General features: G+C 39.7%; 2 protein-coding genes across 2 annotated transcripts; one reads left to right on the forward strand and one right to left on the reverse strand.

Annotated features, from left to right (window-relative positions):
- The first annotated feature begins 298 nt into the window (after positions 1–298).
- On the forward strand, positions 299–1447 carry LOC145106328 (hydroxyacyl-thioester dehydratase type-like protein). Its single transcript, XM_079043335.1, has 3 exons — positions 299–886; positions 978–1093; positions 1202–1447. The coding sequence occupies exons 1-3, from the start codon at positions 632–634 to the stop codon at positions 1299–1301; spliced, it is 471 nt and encodes a 156-aa protein (XP_078899461.1). The 5' UTR covers positions 299–631; the 3' UTR covers positions 1302–1447.
- A 4271-nt stretch (positions 1448–5718) lies between these two features.
- On the reverse strand, positions 5719–8460 carry LOC145157266 (ruBisCO large subunit-binding protein subunit alpha-like). The gene is made up of 8 exons (XM_079076330.1): positions 8305–8460; positions 8030–8219; positions 7756–7877; positions 7441–7648; positions 7184–7329; positions 6794–7100; positions 6273–6724; positions 5719–6135 (listed from the first exon to the last, which is right to left on the reverse strand). The coding sequence occupies exons 1-8, from the start codon at positions 8356–8358 to the stop codon at positions 5848–5850; spliced, it is 1767 nt and encodes a 588-aa protein (XP_078932456.1). The 5' UTR covers positions 8359–8460; the 3' UTR covers positions 5719–5847.
- Positions 8461–24497: the final 16037 nt, after the last annotated feature.

The following is a 24497-nucleotide window of genomic DNA, read 5'->3' on the forward strand; positions in this document are numbered from 1 at the left end:
ACATCTGATGCAAAGAAACTAAAATCATCAAACATGAGAGGTATAAGCGTGCATTTGTTTATAAAAAAAAACAGAATAAATAAGCTAATTTATGACAAATTATACTACTGAGTTTGTTTTTTGTTTTTCTAAAAAACGAGACCTACAAAATAAATAAAAAATAAGTAATGAAAACGAAAAATGAAATTCTTTCTGTTTTCAAAATGGGCCAGATATAATGAAATAGTCAATTTCCTTTGTTGGGCTGGCTTTAACTTTTGTTTTGTAGTCCAATTAGCAGCCCATTTATTCTCCAGTTGCTAAATCTTCCTTCACCCCTTTTACCCCCTTCTCCTCACCAGGTAACCCCTTCCCTCCATCTATCTCTATCTCTCTCACACACACACATAAACGCACTCTTTCTCTCACTACATGCATGGAAGATGAATTAAAGAGTCCATTGTACACAATGCGAATTATCTGTACGTAATCTGTAATGTTATATGCTCTATGTAATCTGCGCGCTAAGTGTTCGATGAAATGCTTCAGAGAGATGTGACTTTCATAATCCCGATTGGTTGCTCGTTAACGTAATTGAATTCGAGTCGAGTAACAAATAGATGCGAATCATTCATTACTTACATCGTTGACCATGAAGCGTGTGTTGTTCAACTACATTCCATCATTGAGATACTCATCAGATTCGTTACTACTGAAAACCGGAGACAAATTGAAACAAACAAGAATATTTTCAAGTCAAGATCTAGTTGAGTTTTCGAAGCTGAGTTTTGATGCAAATCCTCTTCATCTCGATTCTGAATACGCAAAGAAGGCCGGATATACAGATCGAATAGTTCCTGGAATTCTTGTTGCGTCTCTATTCCCAACAATCATTGCTTCTCATTTCGTAAGTTTTTCACTTTTTCAGATGTATATGTAATATGAATGTGGTTTGATGAAGATGATTATTTTTATTACACTACTGAATTGATTTGTAGGCTGGAGCAGTATATGCCTCACAGACATTGCATTTCAGATTGCCTGTTTATGTAGACGAGGAGATTATTGGTGAAGTTGAAGCTACTAACATAAGAGAAATGAAGAAGAAATACGTGTGAGTAGAAAATCTTTAACTCTTTTCATTTCACGTGAAGTATGAAAGGATTTTGTTTTGAATTCTTGAGTTCTAACTCTCTTTTTTTTTTTTTTTCAATTGGGTTAGTGCCAAATTTGCAACCAGATGCTTTAATAAGAATGGAGTTCTTGTTCTTGATGGAGAGGCTATGGCTGTGTTGCCAACATTATGTCCAATACAAACATGAATTTGGATGGATTGAAACTTGAAAGCCATAATGAAGTGTTGTTTGCTTTTTATGTATGGGTATTGCATAACCCAACATGGTATGTGTAATGTGTAATGAAATCAAATAAAGAAAGATCAAGTAATTTTAACTTTTTTTTATTTAAATATTTTTTGTTTGCTATAATATTTGAATTCTTTTTTTATTTATTTATTTCTATATATTCTAATTCTAATGTTTATGATAAGGGATGGTTGGTTCATAATAGTATTGATATACATTCAAAATTTCCTAGAAGTAACTTGTAATTTGCTTGGTTGATATCAAATAAAATAAATTTAATAACAAAAGATGAATTATTATTTTTATTTCTATATAATATTAGGTTTAGCAAATATTAAAACGAGTAAATTACACGATTTGTCCCTGATGTAAGTGTTAAATTGCACGTTTAGTCCCTATTTTTAAAAATTAAATCGGCCCATCCTTTATATTGTTAAAAGTTGTATGTTTCGTCCCTTGAAGACATAAAATGACTATAATGCTTTTTTTAATTTCTTTTCCATTTATTTTTTAGATTTTTAATTATTAAAAAATGTTTTAATTTAACTTATGGGTCCCACTCCACCCCTTTTGTACCATTTCCATTTTCTCTCATCTAAACCTAAACACCACCCCGTCTATATCTTCACCACTCCTCTAAGACACTGAGGGGCTGTTTGGTAGCCTCATAGTTTTTCAATTAAAAGGCAGCCTCTTAAAAGTTTAGATTTAGAGTGTTTGGTTGGATATTATTTTTTGCCTCTTAAATTTTTGTATCTAAAAAGAAAATGAAACGCGCGTTCCTATTTTACCCTAGACATGTTCCTCCTCTCTTTTCTATTTCACGATACGGCTTCCTCCAAGCCATCTCCAACGACCTGCAACCCAACGGTCACCGCCTCCACCAGCACCTCCGCCTCCTCCAGCGTCGCTGTCTGCGCCTCCCTCCCGCACCGTCAAACTCGTCGACAACATCGGGTAATCGCTTTCTGAAATTGATTTTCTTAATCGGCTTTCCACGGACAACATCCCGCTAAACTCCGCCAACGACATCGCCGCCGTCGACCCCGCCAGTGGCACCGCCTCCACCGTCCCTACCAACTTCCCATGTCTCTCCGAATGATGCTTCAATACCTACTGTTATATATTCATTTGCTCCGTGTGTGTGTGGCTGGGGTCGATTATGCAATATTTAAAGTTGATTTGGGATAATTTTGATCGCAATTAGAGTATAGAGAAATCAAAACAACAGCCTGGGGTATTTTGCATATGATTTCAGTTGTTTAGGGGTTAGAAACCAAAATTGTTGTTACTGATTTTGTGGGGATTATATGTGATAATTAGGGGCTGACCAATTTGCTTTGTTTGAGACTTTATGTACATGTTCCTTTCTCTCCACTTATTTCAGAATTGTTCATGTTATCAATAAGTCACCTTAATTTAAACCTTTTATCTACAGGTAAATATTTGTGTATATGTTGTTGTTTGTTGTTCAATTAGGTTGGAGATATTACAATTTATGTAGTATTCATAGGAATCACAACATGGTTTGCTATTTTTTTAACAGCTTAAGCATGGAGCTAACCAGGTATTCAATGATTAAACATATCATTTGATATTAATTTTTATTCTTGAATATGAATCATGGTGTTTGTTTTTTGTGCATGAAATAGTTGGTTGCTATTAGTGAGAATCATTGCTAAAGTTGGTTGTTATTATGTGGATAATCGATCACAAAATATAGGGGATTCGTGTTATTCACTCTTGAATCTAGATCTCATGGTATTTCGTGTGTAATGGTGCGAATATTTTTTTGAGAGCCATTATTAAGTTGGATGTTGTATTGATTTTTTTTACACATAGTGGTTGCTATTTTTCATAATCATATCTTTGTCGTTTAAAAAAATATTGATTCAATTGTTTATGATTTATTATTTTATTATTTCATTTGTTTACTGATTATTGATTGAGTTTGTATAGTTTCTTTTTATTATTTATGGATCGATTGTTTATTGCTTGTTGTTTGATTTGGTTTTATGTTTAATTTGTATTTTTTTATGATGTTTATATTTTTTTTATAACTATTCAAGAAGTTGGTTTAGTTATTTTATAAAACAGAAATGTTGACTGTAGCAAAAATAAAAATAGGGGTAAAATGGTCATTTTCATCATTCAGCACAACAATTCAGACGTTCCAACCAAATACCATTTTAAAGTTTCAGATCTTAAAAATTCAGACTCTCCTAGAAATTCAGACCTATGTTAATAATTCAGATTCTGCCAAACAGCCCCTGCATCTAAATCAGAAACAATCTTCATCTCTACTGGAAACCGTCAATCTGTCATTATCAATAAGAACCGACATGGTCCAGCCACGCCATCAAACGTCCCTCGTCTAACCCTTACCCTCACCACCCACTCCCCCTTCATCTTCACCGCCAACTGCCAGAGTAAATTGCTCAAAACTTGAAGCTTAAAATCAAAATTGAAATCACTCAAACCCGAGTCAGATTCAAATAAATCATTATCGTATAAGAAACTAAAGCTCAAAATGATCTCACTCACTATTGAAACTAAAAGCAAACATGAAGCTCAAAATCAAAACTGAAATTACACCTAAAAACTTAATCAAACTTGATTCTCAAAATGAAACATGAGTTCCAACTTGGAACTCAAAATGTAACTTGGAATCAAACTGAAAATCAAGCCCAAAATCGAGACAGAGAGAGTGAGATGGGAAGAAGATAGGCAGAGACAGAAGAGGTCAGTAGTTCCGGCGAAGCTGCCTCTCGATAACAACGATGATCGAATATGGTGGTGGTTTGATTCACCTGATACAGACAAAACATCTCCAATTTCTTCAAAGGGACATACATTTTCGGGAAGAAGACGACGTTTTAGAGGTTGGATATTTGCTCGACTTTTGTAAGATTTTACGACTTAGATATTTCCGACGATGACATAGGGTTATCGGAGGATGCTTTGAGAACTGAGAAGAGAAGAAGGGGGAAGAGAAGCTCGAGTTCGTTTTCGTTTTGATAGGAAGAGGTTGAAGAGGGTAAGGTATAAAAAGGTGTGGGGTCACTTTAATTTCTTTTTTAATAAAAAACTCAAAAGTAATAAGCAGTTGAAAAATAAATAGAAAAGAAATAGAAAAGGGCAATATACTCATTTCATTCACGACAGGGATGAAGCGTGTAATGTTTAACAATATAACGGACAGTCCAAGATAATTTTTGAAAATATAGACTAAACGTGTAATTTAACACTTACACCAGGAACGAATCATGTAATTTACTATTTTAAAACACCTCAATGCAATAGAAAATTGTTTCTAACCGCATATTCATGTCAAGCTCAATCGTTATCCCAATGTCTAGGGTTGTTCGCTATTTGGATAAAACCGAAATGTCCAATTGGACAATTTGGATTGGACTATTTGGTTCGGATATTTGGATTGGTTTTCAACATAACCAAATTATTATTTTGGATTTCGGATTGGTTTTGGTTTATAAAGTAAGAACTTAATAGTCCAAAAAAACGGAATAACAATTTATTATTTATTTAATTTTAATATTTATAATTATTTATTAATTTTATAATTTATTTTTTCAAATAAATTTAAAAAGTTTCACCTAATAAAAAACATTAATATGTATTTTATTTCAAAAGTTTTTTATCTATTAAATATTAAACTATAATTTACCTTCTTACTTGTTAATAGTTGTTTATAAATTTTAAATCACAAATAAATAATTTGTTTTTGCTTCTTCAATAAAATTAGCTAATATTATAATTATATGTTGTTTAAATGTTCTGGTTTTTATAGCCGAATTATAAAAACCGATCCAACCGAATTGTAAATGGATTGGATCGGATTTGAATTTAGTTTGAACTATTCGGAACCTTATTTTGAAAACCGAAATTAATTTGGATTTACTTAATTGGATCGGATCAAACCGATCCATCCAAACGAACTCACATCCTACTGCCTTTATCAAACTCAACCGTCTCTTAACAGATTTTTTTTTTTAAAAATTTAATCAACAGATAAATTGTCTATTTTCTTATGTAATCAAAGTTGACTAATATAGAATGAGATTAAATAGTTTGATATCAATGTCAAAGTTGCATGTATTTTCGAATGCCTCTACTTATAAAAAAAAAAAAAAAAAAAACAATTACGTTTCGATTGGATTTTAATTAAATTTGGATTACTCTTATTTATATTTGAAAACCATAATCAATTCCAATTCGGTTGATTGGATTTGATTGAATCAATTCATTGAAACAAACGTCCTACATTTAACAACCAAAACACACCAATATCTCAAACTCCAAATCCATAAACCAAACATGCCTAAAAACAATGTGAGGAGAAGAAACAAGAACAAAATGGAGTAAAAATCATTTTATTTCCGCTAATAATAATAAAATTACAACATAACATGTAGGCCGTTTAACAAAAGTCCAAATCTCGAATTGCTACAAAACCAGAGACCCTATTTGGTCACAAATATCATCATCATATAGACATACCTTGTGGTGCAGCAGCCATGGGTGCCTTAGGTTTAGGCTTTTCCACAACAATTGCTTGTGTGGTCAAAACCATTCCTGCAACCGAAGCTGCATTCTGCAAAGCACATCTTGTAACCTTTGCAGGATCAATAACTCCTGATTCCACCAGATTCTCATACTTATCTGTCATTGCATTGTATCCCATTTCCCATTCGCTTTCCTTCACCTTTTCCACCACCACTTCCCCTTCAACTCCCGCGTTCTGTGCAATCAGTGATGCCGGTGACACCAATGCCTACATTCCATTCCAAATTCCAATCCAATCAATTATATACTATGAGTAGGTTTTTGAAAAGCTACCTTATAAGATACTTTTTTAAAGAGTGTATAAAACAAACAACATGAAGGAAAAATAAACAAACGATTTTATACCTTTTGAATGATATCAGCACCCAATCGTTCATCTGCATCTTCAATTGTCTCTTTAATGGCTGGAACTAAAGTGGATAAATGCACAAATGCAGCACCACCTCCAGGAACAATACCTTCTTCAATGGCAGCAAATGTTGCATTTTTAGCATCTTCAATTCTAAGCTTTCTGTCTTCCAATTCTGTTTCCGTTGCAGCACCAACTTTAATAACTGCAACTCCACCAGATAACTTGGCGATTCTTTCTGATAATTTCTCAGAATCATAAACCGAATCAGTCTCAGATAACTCCTTTTTGATCTGAGCAATTCTTGATTGGATTTCATCTTTTGATGCAGCATCAGCAATCATGGTGGTTGAGTCTTTAGTGATTGTGATCTTTCTAGCTATTCCAAGTTGCTCAACAGAAGCATTCTCAACAAGTAACCCCAAGTCACTAGCTTGATACTCAGCTCCTGAGAAAAAAAAAATTCAGATTTCAGTTTGACTATGATGAAACCAGATGATTATGAATTTATGATTACCTGTCATGATGGCAATATCTTGAAGTAAAGCTTTTCTTCTTTCACCAAAACCAGGTGCTTTAATGGCTGCAACATTGAGGATGCCTCGAAGCTTGTTGACAACAAGAGTGGCTAAAGCTTCACCTGTTACATCTTCAGCTATGATCAACAATGGAGCTCTTAATTGTGTGGTTTTTTCAAGTAGTGGGATGATCTCCTTGATTGAAGATATCTTTTGATCTGTGATTAGAACCCTAGCGTTTTCGAATTCAACCAGGAGTTTTTCAGGGTTGGTGACAAATTGTGGAGAGATGTATCCTCTATCAATCTGCAAAACCATCAAGAAACTGATGTTAAATACTTTGATTTACACCTTTGTTTAAAATATAATTTGACATTCAAGGTACAAACCTCCATTCCTTCTTCAACATCAACGGTTGTTTCAAAAGAAGAAGATGATTCAATGGACAAGACACCATCTGCTCCGACCTTGTCAATAGCATCAGCAATCATGGCTCCGATAACATCATCATTTCCAGCAGAGATTGAAGCAATGGCTTGAAGAAGAAGAAGAAGAAGAAGAAGAAGAAGAAGAAGAAGATAACAAGGATTTGATCAGAAGATGAGATAATGGATGATGAAAGTTTGAAGTAAAGAAGGTTTGTTACCTCTGATATCTTCAGAACCTTTTACAGGTCTAGCTCTCTTTTCAAGCTCCTCAATTAAACCCAATACAGTTTTGTCAATACCTTTCTTTAATGACACTGGATTAGCACCTGAAGTGACACTTAAGAGACCGAGTTTGATGATTTCACGGGCAAGAACTGATGCTGTTGTAGTACCATCACCAGCTGAGTCATTGGTCCTACTTGCAACCTGTATGAATACATTTCACCATTGTTAAACATGATATGGATAATAGTAATCAATTAACTACATAAATATAGGATAAAGGAGGAAGGAGGAAATTTCAAAGTTCAAACCTCTCTGATAAGAGCAGCACCAGCGTTTTCCATGGCGTCAGGAAGCTCAATAGCTCTGGCGATTGTAACTCCATCATTAACCACCTTTGGGGAACCATATTCATCCAAAACAACATTCCTCCCTATCAAGTTCAGATACTAAGTGAATTAGAATCATAATTCAAATTGCAATTATCTAAATCCAAACAAATTCATCACTCATATCAATCACTAAACGCCAATCGAAATTGGCGAGCATTCTAACCACCAAAACATGAAATGAAATATATGATACCTCTAGGACCGAGAGTAAGGCCAACGACGTCGGCAAGTTTATCGATTCCGGCCTGCATAGCCGCCCTCGACTTCTGGTCAAACGCAATATCTTTAGCCGCAGCTCGAACCACAAACCGGCGATTCGATTGTCTCATATTCACAGCAGTCTGCAAAAGATTAATCCTCCTACTACCATCAAGAAAATTCCCCTGCTCATAGAAAAACACCCCCAAATTATCACCAGAAAACATAATGAATACATATAAGTAAGGGCAATTGAAGTAAAAATACTACCTTCTTATGGGAAGAGAGGATTGAAGCTGTAGATATCGCATTAGCAGACGCCATGTGAGTAGCTGCAAGTTCCCTTGGTTGTGTGGATAAGGAGGAGTTATGGGAGTTTGAGTGAGGTAAGGATTGTCGCTGTGAAGCATATATTAGGGTTTCTGGGTTTAGCGACAAGTATCTAGAGATACGACGTCGTGTTAAGCGGTTAGTTGAACAACATTTACTCAATATTGCATTCACGTCCCGGAAGTTCCTTTGCTATAACAAAACAACCACCAATGTTTTGTAAATTAAAAAAAAAAGACTTAGGCTGTGTTCATTGGAATTTCTTACAATGTGATCAATTGTAATCAAAAACTTTGTTTTATTAGATTTTCAATTCATTTTTACTTAGGGGTGCTTTGGGTTGTTTATATAAAAGATTCATATTGTTAAAACGGAAGTGCATATCTTCTCTATTACATCGTCTCACAGTCTTTAATCTAAATTAACGTAATAATAATGGAAAATTTTATTCATATCCTTTTAAACTATAAATATTACTTCAATATCCTTATAAATTTTGAAATTACGTATATATCCGTCTAAAACTATATAAAAATTACGTATATATCCAAAATTATATTTTAATTAGAATTAAAACAATTTAATATAAAAAAAAATTATATAAAAAGCAAAACTATATATAACTTTACCAAAATACCATTTACAAATTGAATCCAAAACCTCTTTACTTGATTAAACGTGATGATTATTTTAGCGTTTGAGAGAAAATAATTACTTTATCAAAATACCATTTGATTCATACACCATCATTTTCACTGTCTCTAACCTTCTAGACAAGGTGATGATTACTTTAGTTTTTGAGAGAAAATATCAAATTCAAAAATGTTATGAAAAGTAAATTAGAATGATATGAATGAATTTTCCCTAATAATTATGAGATAAATTGTGTTTGTTGGCTTCAGAACCCATTTCTAGCTTTTACTTATTTTTAGTTTGGATTTTGCTACCTTTTTGCTAGTAGTTTTATATAAATTTATGTCGTTCTAAAACAACTAATGTTTGTTTGTAAAAATGTTTCTTCGTTTATTATATGATTCTGAAAATGCAACATAAGAAAAAAAACTGATTAGCTTATGCAGTACTAAAATGTAATAAGTTGTTAAGTCCAAATAATAATTTATGCAATTCATAGTATATACTCCATGTACCAAACTGATATAAGCGACTAAGCACCTTCAAAGTTAAAACGGATATTATCAAAATATTTATGTCTTGTTTGGTTCATGGATTCTGAAAGAATCGATAGAAATTGGATGATGGTTTATGTTTATAGTGTGTTACATCTTGACGAATTTAATTATGTTGGATTCTATCAAAATTCATCGTTCTATGGGTAAAGATAAATGATAGTTTCGTTTTTGTTACTTTTTTTCATAGTTTATTTTTAGTTAAAACCATCTCATTTTAGTTAATCTTCATGCATATTTTCTCTTTTTATTATTTTTCTCCTTTACCGGGTGTTTTCCAGTCTTTTGAGCTTATTTGCAGGATTTATCGAAGACTTTTTATTATTAGAGGCATTGAAGGAGTGCGGGACTGCTGGAGACTTGCAATTTGTTCATGGACTTGAAGTGGTGCAACTGGGCTTGGTGTCAACATAAACAAGAAAGCGCGTCAGACTTAAATTTCGGGCGGGACGACGAGAATTCGAGCTATAGAAGATTAAAGGAGCATTGGAGCATCTTGGAAGAGCTTTGGAATGGCACAATTGGGTTATCAAGAATTTGCACAAATGGGCTGGAGCATAAATTGGAAGATTGGGCCGGATGGTATTTGAAATGGGCCAAAGCATGCATTCAGCGTGACCCACGCGGTCCGCGTGGATCCACACGCGGTCTGCGTGAAGAGTGGAGAATTGAACCCGGGTTTTGACTTGTTGACCCTATTTGTGGAAGGTTGGTGGGTGGCTTTTAGCTACTTTTTGAATCCGGAAATAACCTCCTTTTACTGGAGATTTGAAGCATATTTGCAAAAAAAAAAAAAAACACTGAGAGAACTCCATTTTGCTCTCAAGAAGGATTTGGAAGAGTTGGATGATTTAGAAGATTGGTGTAATTTCTTTCCATCTTACAACTAGAACAATGTTTGGTACCATTAAACTACCTTGTATTTCTTTTATTTTGGTCATGCTTGGCTAAATTCTCATTTGGTTGATTATGGTTTAACCCATGGATGATTAGTTGTTTTGAAGACTTATTATTATCTTGTGTTTGAATTTTATGGAAATGTTTTCTAGTTAAACATCTTTTTGTGTTTATTTATCTTTGATCATGAGCTTAGATGAATGAATGCTTATTTTTGTTGACTAATTTCTTGGTTAAGTAATGGACCCTCACATTAGTAAGCAACAAATGGTTTATATGTTTGTTTTCATTTCATTTTGACCATGGAAATGTTTCCTCCATAATGATAATGTAAACATTTGATTATCTTTTGGACTTGGTAATTCTTAGAACTTAAAGCTAATTGATTTTCACAAGATTATATGCTTCATTGATCTTGTGACTTTAATTAAGGGAATGTGTTAGAGCTCCTCTAACCATTCTAATATCTAAGAAGAATTGAGGCAATTTGTGCTTATGAATTGCTATAACCAAGTTAAACAAATTTACAAGATGTGCCCCATTTAGTCTAATGATAAGTCAACTATGTCATCCATGTGGTGTATCCCAAAATCAACCAATTTCACTTCATTGATTTTAATCAAATCTTTACTTGTTTACTTGTCATATTTACATTCTAGCCAGTTTTAATTTTGTCAAACAAGCAAAAAGAATTAAGCCTCCCCCCCCCCCCCCCCCATTTTACTTTTACTTTTGTTTTGCAAGTACTTGAACAAGTGATTTGCATAGAGATTTAAATTGGACCAATCTTCGTGGATACGATCCCTTTACCACTATACACTATTTTAGTGTGTAATATTTAGGGTATTAATTTTGTTGGCCTCGACAACCACCAAATTTTGGCGCCGTTGCCGGGGATTGGTTTATTTTTAATCAATTTGTTTCTCTATACCCAGATCTCAGCGTACAGGTGCTTTGATTTATAATCCGGAAATTGAAAAAGAAGCAAGACGTTTGGCGAAGGAAAATAGAATAGAACATGGTCAAACTTCTAATCCTCACGGGGATCCGGAGGTTGAACCCGTTTCATCAAGTGATACGGAACCCGATTCTAGCCCCGACCCTCGCCAAGAAATTCTCGAAACACCACCTCTACAACAAAACCCACCCATTACTAAACTAATTGCAATGGCGGACGGAGGAGAAGTTCCCAAAAGAACCTTGAGGCAAATGATGGAAACCGATGTTACACAAACTCCAACCGGTATCAATTACCCGGTTTTGGAAGGAGGTTCGGAATTGAAGTCAAGTTTAGTTCATCACCTCCCAACTTTTCACGGATTGGAGAATGAAGACCCTTATAAGCATTTGAAGATGTTCCATATTATTTGCACTAGTATGAAGCCACAAGGGTCAACCGATGACCAAATCAAACTAATGGCATTCCCCTTTTCATTGGCCGATAGAGCAAAAGATTGGTTATTTTATCTTCCACCGGGGTCAATCAACTCATGGACCGACATGGCAAGAGCTTTTCTTGATAAGTTCTATCCCGCTTCAAGAGTCTCAAGTCTTAGAAATGAGATTTGTGGAATCCGCCAAGGTCAAAATGAGACGTTTCATGATTATTGGGAGAGGTTCAACAACTTGTGCTATAGTTGCCCACAACACCAAATTCCGGAACAACTCCTCATTCAACATTTCTATGAGGGATTGCTACCAATGGAGAGAAGACTAGTTGATGCCTCAAGTGGTGGATATGTCTTTAGCAAAACTCCACAACAAACAAGACAACTCTTCAACACCATAGCCGCACATTCACAACATTTTGGCCCTCGCCAAGATATGAAGAGAGAAACTCAACAAAAAGTCAATGAAGTGGGAACATCAAACCTCGAGTCTCAAATCAAAGACTTAACCTCCGTTGTTCAAAAGCTATCCATGGGACAAACTCCATAAGTGATGGTTTGTGGAATATGTGCAACCATGGGACATCTTACGGATATGTGTCCCATTCTCCAAGAAGATGCGGAACATGTGAATGCCACGGGAGAATTCCAAAACTACCACAACAAGCCATCCGGTTACCAAAATGCATATAATTCAAGTTGGAAGGCAAATCCCAACATGAGCTACAACCCAATACCATTGCCTCAAAATGCATTGGTTAGACCTTCCTATCCACCACCACAACCTCACTACCAACACCCACAACCACACTATCAATCCAAACCACACCTTCCACATCACCAACAACCTCCTCAATCCCAACCAAGTAGCTCCGGAATGTCCCTTGAAGACATTGTCAAATCCCTAGCCACTAGTACCCAACAATTCCAAAAAGAGACAATGACTAGTATCTCCAACCTTGAAGCACAATTGGGAGATATAGTTACATCCATAAGCAAGTTGGAGTCCCGTTGTAACATCCCAATTTTCAAGGCCAAAAATTTCATTTTTAAATAAGTTATTACATAAAACCATCAATATAAAAACATTCATAATAATATCTCATATCAAAACCACAGTGTCAATAATCAAAACATATTATCATAAAACCATATCAGAGTGCAATCCCAAAGATCTCATGTGCGGAAAACATAGTGTGATGCGCTGCGATCAAGCCTGCTCCTTTCCTTTGAAAACGAGTACCTGAAACCAAAACTATAAACCGTAAGCACGAAGCTTAGTGAGTTCCCCCATCATACCACACACCATACAATCACATACAATACATACTGCCACGCAATTCTGGGGTGCCCGACCTACCCGGTCCGGCCATTCTGGGGTGCCGACCTACCTAGTACGACCATTCTGGGGTGCCGACCTACCCGTGTCAAGCCATTCTGGGGTGCCGACCTACCCGTGTCAAGCCATTCTGGGGTGCCGACCTACCCGTGTCAAGCCATTCTAGGGTGCTGACCTACCCGTGTCAAGCCGTTCTGGGGTGCTGACCTACCCATCGGTCCTAACAACCGAACCTCGGGGACTATTCCACCCTCTACTGTTACTATCACATATATCATAACATAAACATACTATCAGACATATATGGGGTGTCCGAACTACCCTTCGGTCCTAACAACCGAACTTGGGGACTATTCCCCTCCTACTACCACTATCACATATAACATATCATGCCAGCATACAAACATATCATAACATACTGTCAAACATAACTGGGGTGTCCGACCTACCCTTCGGTCCTAACAACCGAACTTGGGGACTATTCTCCCCCTACTACCACTATCAGGTATAACATATCATGCCAACATATAACATATCAGGTAGTAGCAAACCTAGATGAATACCACAAAGACAATTATCTAACATACAACCCCTACTGGTAGGCCGGCATTGTGGCTGTAGACCCACCGCTACTGGAAGGTAACTCACCTCACACTGCTGAAGTCCCGTAGACACAATCCCACGTTGTTGAAGTCCCGTAGACTCAACCCCAGCTGCTGGCTGACAGATTCCCGAACTGTCAACACCAAAATAACACCCAATTAATAATTGGGTCCCAACACATAACCATAAGTTCATTCTTTGGATAATTACTACATTACCCCAAGCTTGGCTTGATTCAAGCCCGAGGCCCAATCCAAAGGCCCAAAAGTCCAACTGTGGCTCAAAGCCCATCATATGGCCCAATTTTCCAAATTGGCCCCAAACCCTTATAAGGTCTTACCATAAGGCCCAACCAAAAGTCCAGTCCAACATTTGGTATTTCTAATAGCCCAATATCATATAACCATTAAGGCCCAAACTATGGCCCATCTATGGCCCAATTTTCCAAATTGGGCCCAAACCCCTTACATGGGCCTTACCCTAGGCCCATTAAATTATTCTAGTCCAATTGCTTGACTTTGGGATGGTCCATTAGTAACGCAATCATCAAGGCCCAACAATAAACCCAAGTGAAATTAGGGTTTCACATAAAATGACGATTAGGGTTAAGTGTTTCTCACTTAACCCATTAAGGACTTAATCCATTAAGGACTTAATCCATTAAGTCCATCATTCTTCTAAATAAGTCATATGGTGTGATTGGGCTTAATCACACAATTCCATTATTCCAATGGCCCAAAAGTGGGTCCCAATAAATCCAAGCCCATAAATCCAATATTAGGGTTTTCTAAACCCTAATTAGGGTTTCCAACCCCATTTTAGCCCATTAGGCCCAATTGATATGTCTTTTAATCAATTAAGGTTCACTAGACTCATTAAGGTTTCACTAGGCCCATTAGTCATCTGTTTGGGCTTTTAGGTCCATTAAGCTTCATTGGGCCCATTAGGGTTCATTAAGCCCATTAAGCCTCATTGGGCCCATTAGGGTTTCTTAGCCCCTTGTCCAAACATCCAAACGAGTCAAAACACCATCAAAGCACACCGCCACCCGACACGGCGGCCGGTGGCGGCAGGAGGCGGCAGCCACCACCTCACGGTGGTGGTTCCGAGTTTCTTTCTCATTATTCCATTGTCTTTTGTTACAATTTACAATGGAAATACCAAAAGCAACACACACACACATCCACCTAATGGTGGCCGGCAGCGGCGCATGGCAGCAGCCACCACCCTATGGTGGTGGTGATGCCGTTTCCGAGAACTTCAGCCATACACACACACTCACCAATGGAAACACGCACATCTCAACTTCTTTGCTCGGGAAGGGAAGCCAACCACCCATTTGGCGGCATAAGGCGGCGGCAGTGGTGATTTTACGATGACAGCCACCACCTCACGGTGGTGGCGGTGGTTCCTTTTGTTTCCCGGTCAAGCAACAACACCCCACAGCAACCTTGCTCGGACTTCCGGATGCAACCACCACTTGGTGGTGCACAACGACGGCAGCAACGACTCAAATGAGGAAGAACAGCAGCGCTACGACGGCGCTTACAACGGATGGAGCAGCGACCCACGACACCATAGTCCTTCGGGATGGCAACCGATGACCGGAGCAACAGAAACGAGTCCTCCGGCGGCGGCAGCAACAATGAAACGGTGGTGGGCGGCGTCTCCCGGCTCTGACGTCAACTGATATGGCTGTTGCTCCCATCTCCTGCCGATCCTCAATGTTTCCGGTGACGAGAACTGCCCTGATGGTGTTAGGCTGTCGGAAAAAGCGAACAAGGTGAATGGTGGCGGCGTCGGAGACGAAGAGATGAGGGGTGGCGGCTGGAGATCTCCGATGATAGCGGCTGCACCCTTCCCGTTAGGGTTAGGGTTACTTAACACTTTATACCCGACTCCACCTAAATGTTTGCCATATTGACAATAGCAGTCCCTCCCTTCACATTTTCTTTCAAAGCAAGGCCAATATTTACCATTCAAACCTTTAATCCATAAATTTCTTTCATAATAAGTCCTGATTTACTAAACAGCCCCTATCTTCTAAAATCTTTATGAAACTAATCCAGAATTTACAAAACCGCCCCTTGCTTGACAAATTCTTTTCAATTAAGGTCCAAAATTTACCCTTAATCCCTCAACTTCTAAATTTATGACAATTAGCCCCTCGAGATCGTCCTTTTATATATAATTATTTATTTTAGGGCTACTATTCGTTCATTAATTTATTTATTTATCTAATAAATAAACGGGGTGTTACAACTCTCCCCCACTTAAATTATATTTCGTCCTCGAAATCATTCCTTACCATTCCTTCCACACCGAACCACTCTTGTAACATGGTCATTATCCTGGGCGCACCCTAGCCTTCTCAGGGTAGCTGTGACCAATCTTCGCAAAGCCCTAAAATTCACAGATGCCGAATTCATTGCAACAAGACCACATGTACTCTGTCCGAAATATGTTGTCTCGAGATGGTCTGAATCCTTGAAAGACCACTCATACTAAATCATTATCGTTGAATCTAGCATGTTTATCCCTCAATTGACTACTCAACTTCTGATAGCTCGAGGTTCCCACTATATAACAGCGTCACAGACCCAATTATCCATGCAGACCACTAATACTTGACCAAGGCTCAGATACTCCCGTTGTGAGTGACTTGTCACTCCCAAAATCATCTAGCTATTCCGTCCAAACTTGCAACCCTAAACACAAATTCTAATATTGCCAGTCGCTGAAATTGTCCGAACACTGAACTGCCTGAAGCAGTATGTTGCCACATGGCTGCTTTCCAAAATCTAACGAGACCTGCCTGGTCTCAATTCGTTCATCAACCATCTGAAAATACCGGGTTCCGGCCCGGTTGCGGAGCCAAGGGACTCCCACTTAGTCGCCTCACACGACTTCCGAACGAAATCCTTCTCTGGAACTAGTTGCCACTAGTTATCATGCCACTGAGGCTCTAATAACCTTCTGATCTAATTGATCGGGTCCATACGTCGAATCCTGTCATCATCAAATCCAAGACTGAAAGTGATTGCTACCTGACCAATGGTAGCCTTACATCACAACGACCTTAAGCAGTCCATTGCTTCCCTGATCTCATAACTGTAGTGGCGTCCCTACAGTCTCATTACTGGCTTAACCATATCTAATCCATTTGGGTAAATCCGAAATCCAATCCGTGGATTTCCATATCCTCACTGCTGCACCCGAACTGGTGGGTACTACTGCTCCTTTCGCGTCCTAACAACGCATTCATGCTATCTACCAACCTAGTGAATGCTACGGCTACACCCGCAGACTTATAGCACTCTATCACTATCTAGCTGCTAGTGAATGCTACGGCTACACCCACAGACTTACAACACTCTAATACTATCTGGCTGCTAGTGAATGCTACGGCTACACCCGCAGACTTACAACACTCTAACACTATCTGCCAACCTGGTGAATGCTACGGCTACACCCGCAGACTTACAACACCCCTCACACTATCTGCTGCTAGTGAATCCTACGGCTACACCCGCAGTCTTACAACACTTTCCGTGCTAACTGACTATTAGTGAATGCTACGGCTACCCCCGTAGTCATACAACACTTTCCATACTATCTGACTATTAGTGAATGCTACGGCTACCCCCGTAGTCTTACAACACTTGTCCCAACCGGGTCGAACACGCACTCGACCTAACCCTCACTGAACTTGAGTCCTAACCGGAACTCTAACCTGGTTCCCGAAACCTGATATCACGTGACCCCACTGTATCAGTACCGCACCCATGCCCGTGATCGAAGCGTCACAGTAAACCACGAAATCATCTACACCCTCTGGCAGGGTAAGAATCGGTGCCTCGTACAACCGCTGTCTGAGAGTCTTGAAGGCTGCCTGCTGCTCAGGTCCCCAACGAAAGGCCACCGATTTCTTGGTCAGTCGGGTCAAAGGAACTGCAATCTCGGAGATGTCTCGAATAAATCTCCGGTAATAACCCGCTAGACCCAGGAAACTCCGAATCTCGGATGGAGACCTCGGAATCTGCCACCGTATCACGGCCTTTATCTTGGTCGGATCGCCCAGAATACCCTTCTGGTTGACAAGGTGCCCAAGAGATTGCACCTCGCGCAACCAGACTCACATTTGGGGAACTTTACAAAAAGTCACTCCCCCACTTAGATTCGACTAAGTCTTCACAGCACGCGAGAATTGAAGGATTCCCAATCCTTCTCACTTTCTAGTATCCCACTGATGACAACCTAAGCTTACCGAATGCTAACGATCAATTACCAGTCAGACCTTAAGATCACCCATTCTCTGAAATCCTGACGAGTACCCTTGAGATCTGGTCCAGTCTGATACATCTATCCATCTCCCATGTTGTCAACTATAGGCCTTAATCTTCACTCTGGCTGTCGAATCCTTGTTCCACTTCCAGTCTTGTAGCACCACTGAACTCTAACCGGACACCGCCCATGCGAAACTACAATTCTCTTGGACATCCAATGCCCGAACACTCATGCATCTAACACCCGCTATTGACACTACCACCTTCATGCTTCCAATCCTTTCCTAGCAACGGTAGTGCTTGAACTCCAAAGTTCTTCCATAGACAACTGTCGAAAATACCTGAACCACGATAGAACCATTGAACGCTGACTTCACTATAGAACTATCGCGCTAACCCTGACCATGTATCCTCTACATATTACTCCCGCACAGATCTCGACAAATATCCAGAATGAGAATGGTACACGCAGAATCCACTTTGCAAGATACATCCCTTTGTAGGTTCATCAAGGACTTCCGGCATGCAGATTGGCATATGACAATCCTTGATAACCCAGACAGTAGCAGGAACTGACCTAATATCTGAATTGTCCAAGCTCACTCAAATTCTGAAGCGGTACAGATTCCCCATATCCACTTGAAGTGGCAAATAATGAAATACCCGCAACATCTTGTGGAATACTGATCACCTTCAACTATCATGATCAACCCTGTCACACCTGTAGCAGTCTAAACCCTTGGAGTGACAAACTCCCTCGTGCACTTTCTCGTATGCGTTGCACTGACTCCGGCCCTGCTGGCCCTTCACTCGATGATCGGAGGTCACGGGTCTCTCCCCGGGACCCTCTACTATACTCACCTGGCACGACCCTCTCTTCCCAAGGCGCTCCAAACCAATCTCGCGTCTACAAACTATTAGAAGTCATATCCTTCAGGGTCTGACACCCTGTCACGCTCGCTAGCTCACTTGTCCATGGCTAAGCTGCAACAACTGGAACATCCTCTGTCCCCAACCCGGGTCACTAACTCTTCCCCGAAGCTTCTCAGATTCTTCAAGACTCTCGCTGATTCGAGTATGGATCCTGTGCTTTCAGTAGTACGGTCCCAATACTACCTTCCACACGTATCCATACTTTCCTCAGCAATCCTCCCGAATCCTCCAAGTCACTTCCTCAACTGGTACACCCAAGTCTCACTGTGCCTCACTACTAACCCACTGAACGTATCCTAGGCTTCCCTAGGTTCCCGAACCCACCCAGTCCTCAGCTGCTGAAAGATTCCCAATAATGTCAAATAGCTACATCATGAATATAGCCACATGCAACAGAGATCAGATAATCCTTCGAATAAAAAACCCATCCCTAGAACGGTTGGACTCAGACAAGAGCTGCGCAATATGGTTAAGTCCATCACTCTGAGATTATCCGGCCTGTGTCCCATGTGACTTAGCATATTCACTTAGTAGCTAACTCACATCACTAAGAGTCCCACAAAGCACAAAGCAAACAACATTCAGACAATGGAAAATATAAACATCATATTCCAATCAAATCATTCTATCCTCTAATCAGGAATCTGTACATGCAATTCAAAGGCTCATACAATCAGGCATAACCTAAACAGGCTATCCTATTACTGACTAATCAGTACTAGCATGCAAGACTACAAGCACATACAATAGGCATATAAGGTATCCTCCTAGATCCTCAGCCCTAATCTAGCATGCAGTTCTCATAATCATATCATATCATAACATAACATGTATGGGTATCTTGGGGAAAACTTACTTAAGCTCGGCTGATTGCATGCATCACACACCTTGTTCTTTTCAAAGTTCTTTTCTCTTTTCAAATTCTTTTTCAAACTCCTTTTTATAAAATGGTTTTACTTTTGAAAATTTTCATACCAAATCCTTAGTTTGAGTTCAGACACACCCAAGAGTGTGTCCGAATCCCTCAAACCAAGGCTCTGATACCAACTTGTAACATCCCAATTTTCAAGGCCAAAAATTTCATTTTTAAATAAGTTATTACATAAAACCATCAGTATAAAAACATTCATAATAATATCTCATGTCAAAACCAAAGTGTCAATAATCAAAACATATTATCATAAAACCATATCAGAGTGCAATCCCAAAGATCTCATGTGCAGAAAACATAGTGTGATGCGCTGCGATCAAGCCTGCTCATTTCCTTTGAAACCATATCAGCATACAAACATATTATAACATATTATAACATACTTTCAGACATAACTCGGGTGTCCGACCTACCCTTCGGTCCTAACAACAGAACTTGGGGACTATTCTCCCCCTACTACCACTATCACATATAACATATCATGCCAGCATATAACATATCAGGTAGTAGCAAACCTAGATGAATATCACAAAGACAATCATCTAACATACAACTCCTACTGGTGGGCCGACATTGTGGCCGTAGACCCACTGCTACTGGAAGGTAACTCACCTCACACTGCTGAAGTCTCGTAGACACAATCCCACACTGTTGAAGTCCCGTAGACTCAACCCCAACTGCTGGCTGACAGATTCCCGAACTGTCAACACCAAAATAACACCCAATTAATAATTGGGTCCCAACACATAATCATAAGTTCATTCTTTGGATAATTACTACATTACCCCAAGCTTGGCTTGATTCAAGCCCGAGGCCCAATCCAAAGGCCCAAAAGTCCAACTGTGGCTCAAAGCTCATCATATGGCCCAATTTTCCAAATTGGCCCCAAACCCTTATAAGGTCTTACCATAAGGCCCAACCAAAAGTCCAGTCCAACATTTGGTATTTCTAATAGCCCAATATCATATAACCATTAAGGCCCAAATTATGGCCCATCTATGGCCCAATTTTCCAAATTGGGCCCAAACCCCTTACATGGGCCTTACCCTAGGCCCATTAAATTATTCTAGTCCAATTGCTTGACTTTGGGATGGTCCATTAGTAACGCAATCATCAAGGCCCAATAGAAGGCCCAACAATAAACCCAAGTGAAATTAGGGTTTCACATAAAATGACGATTAGGGTTAAGTGTTTCTCACTTAACCCATTAAGGACTTAATCCATTAAGTCCGTCATTCTTCTAAATAAGTCATATGGTGTGATTGGGCTTAATCACACAATTTCATTATTCCAATAGCCCAAAAGTGGGTCCCAATAAATCCAAGCCCATAAATCCAATATTAGGGTTTTCTAAACCCTAATTAGGGTTTCCAGCCCCATCTTAGCCCATTAGGCCCAATTGATATGTCTTTTGATCAATTAAGGTTCACTAGACTCATTAAGGTTTCACTAGGCCCATTAGTCATCTGTTTGGGCTTTTAGGTCCATTAAGCTTCATTGGGCCCATTAGGGTTCATTAAGCCCATTAGGCCTCATTGGGCCCATTAGGGTTTCTTAGCCCCTTGTCCAAACATCCAAACGAGTCAAAACCCCATCAAAGCACACCGCCACCCGACACGGCGGCCGGTGGCGGCAGGAGGCGGCAGCCACCACCTCACGGTGGTGGTTCCGAGTTTCTTTCTCATTATTCCATTTTCTTTTGTTAAAATTTACAATGGAAATACCAAAAGCAACACACACACTAACTAACACACCCACACAACCACCTAATGGTGGCCGACGGCGGCGCATGGCGGCAGCCACCACCCTATGGTGGTGGTGATGCCGTTTCCGAGAACTTCAGCCATACACACACACTCACCAATGGAAACACGCACATCTTCTCTTCTTTGCTCGGGAAGGGAAGCCAACCACCCATTTAGCGGCATAAGGCGGCGGCAGTGGTGATTTTACTATGACAGCCACCACCTCACGGTGGTGGCGGTGGTTCCTTTTGTTTCCCGGTCAAGCAACAACACCCCACAGCAACCTTGCTCGGACTTCCGGATGCAACCACCACTTGGTGGTGCACAACGACGGCAGCAACGACTCAAATGAGGAAGAACAGCAGCGCTACGACGACGCTTACAACGGATGGAGCAGCGACCCAGGACACCATAGTCCTTTGGGATGGCAATCGATGACCGGAGCAACAGAAACGAGCCCTCCGGCGGCGGCAACAACAATGAAACGGTGGTGGGCGGCATCTCCCGGCTTTGACGTCAACTGATATGGCTGTTGCTCCCATCTCCTGCCGATCCTCAATGTTTCCGGTGACGAGAACTGCCCTGATGGTGTTAGGCGGTCGGAAAAAGTTTTAAAATTTACGATGCTATGAGATATCCTAGTGATGTTTCATCTTTGTGTTTTGTTGATGTTATTGAACCATTAACCCAAGAGTTGTTCGAGTTGTCTAATGGTGACATGTTGGAGATGATTTTAAGCAAAGGGTTTGATTGTGGAAAATTAGCCAAGAAGTTGAAGCTCTACTCACTAGACCCCGAAGTTGAAAGATTGGTTAACAATTTGGAGATCAAGAAAACCACTCAATTTAGTGTGAAGCAAATTGAATTACCTCAAAGTCACACAAGATTCCCACCCTCCCTTGTTCAACCTCCGGAGTTAGCTCAACACTTGAAGTATGCGTACTTGGGTAACAACGAGACTCTTCCGGTGATCATTTTAACTCACTTAACCGAGTGTGAAGAAGAGCAACTCCTCAAAGTATTGAAGGAACATAAAGAAGCAATGGGTTGGACGATTGCGGATATCAAAGGGTTGAGCCCTTCCACTTGTATGCACAAGATTTTAATGGAGGATGATTTCAAGCCGAGCCGGGACGCGCAAAGAAGGTTGAACCCGCCAATGATGGAAGTGGTCAAGAAAGAGATTTTGAAGCTCCTAGATGCGGGAATTATCTATCCAATCTCGGATGGGTGAGCCCGGTCTAAGTCGTGCCGAAGAAGACGGGGATCACGGTGGTCGAGAACAACAAAGGTATGATGGTCCCCACCCGTGTGCAAAATGGGTGGAGAGTATGTATTGACTACCGCAAACTCAATGCAAGCACAAGAAAAGATCACTTCCCATTACCTTTCATTGACCAAATGTTAGAAATGTTGGCCGGGAATTCCCATTATTGTTGTCTAGACGGGTACTCCGGTTTTCACCAAATCCCGGTGGCACCGGAAGACCAAGAAAAGACAACCTTTACATGTCCATTTGGCACTTTTGCATACCGGAGAATGCCATTCGGATTATGTAACGCCCCGGCCACTTTCCAACGTTGCATGGTTAGTACCGTTTCGGAATATGTTGAAAATATAATTGAAGTTTTCATGGACGATTTTACGGTATATGGAAACTCCTTTCAAGAGTGTTTGACCAATCTCACCAAAATTTTGAAAAGATGTATTGAAACGAATTTGGTTTTAAACTTTAAAAAATGTCATTTTATGGTGAGTCAAGGTCTTATTTTGGGTCACATTGTGTCAAAGAAAGTAATTGAGGTAGATAAGGCCAAGATTGATGTTATTCAAAGCTTACCTTACCCGACTTGTGTTCGGGAAGTTCGTTATTTTTTGGGCCATGCAGGTTTCTACCGGAGATTCATCAAGGACTTTTCAAAGATAACAAGACCAATGTGCCAGCTCTTGCAAAAGGATGTTGATTTCGAGTTCAATGAGGCGTGCAAAGAAGCTTTCGACAAGCTCAAAGAGTTGCTTACATCCGCTCCCATCATGCAAGCACCAAATTGGGATCTCACCTTTGAGATCATGTGTGATGCAAGCAACTATGCAGTAGGCGCCGTTTTAGGTCAAAAGAATGGAAGAGCCTCCCATGTGATCTACTATGCATCCAGGACACTAGACAATGCTCAAAGCAACTACTCTACCACAGAGAAGGAGCTATTGGCCATAGTGTTCGCTTTGGAGAAGTTTAGGAAATATCTACTTGGCACCAAAGTTATTGTGTATTCGGATCACGCGGCTCTCAAGTACTTAATGATAAAGAAAGATGCAAAGCCAAGACTCATCCGGTGGATTTTACTATTACACGAATTTGATTTGGAAATCCGGGACAAAAGTGGATGCGAGAATCTTGTTGCCAATCACCTAAGTCGAATCACTTCGAATGAGAATCCTCTCCCGTTGCGGGACGAGTTTCCGGATGAGCATCTCTTTTCCCTTACTCAATCTACTCCTTGGTATGCCGATATCGTTAACTTTTTGGTCATGAAAAGGTATACCGACACATTCACACGTGCTCAAAAAGATAAATTGAAAAGTGATGCAAAATACTATGTGTGGGATGAACCTTATTTGTGGAAACATTGTCCCGATCAAATTATTAGGCGATGTGTGCCCCAACAAGAGCATCAATCCATATTGCAATTTTGTCATGAATTTGCTTGTGGGGACACTTCGGACCTAGCCGGACCTTGAGAAAGGTCCTTGAGTGTGGACTATTTTGGCCAACCATGTCACGCGACTGTTACTTGTTTTGCAAAAGTTATGAACGGTGCCAAAG

The sequence above is a fragment of the Lactuca virosa genome, chromosome 1, assembly GCF_052849685.1.
Source record: "Lactuca virosa cultivar CGN04683 chromosome 1, Lactuca_virosa_CGN04683_v6, whole genome shotgun sequence".
Taxonomy (NCBI): Eukaryota; Viridiplantae; Streptophyta; class Magnoliopsida; order Asterales; family Asteraceae; genus Lactuca; species Lactuca virosa.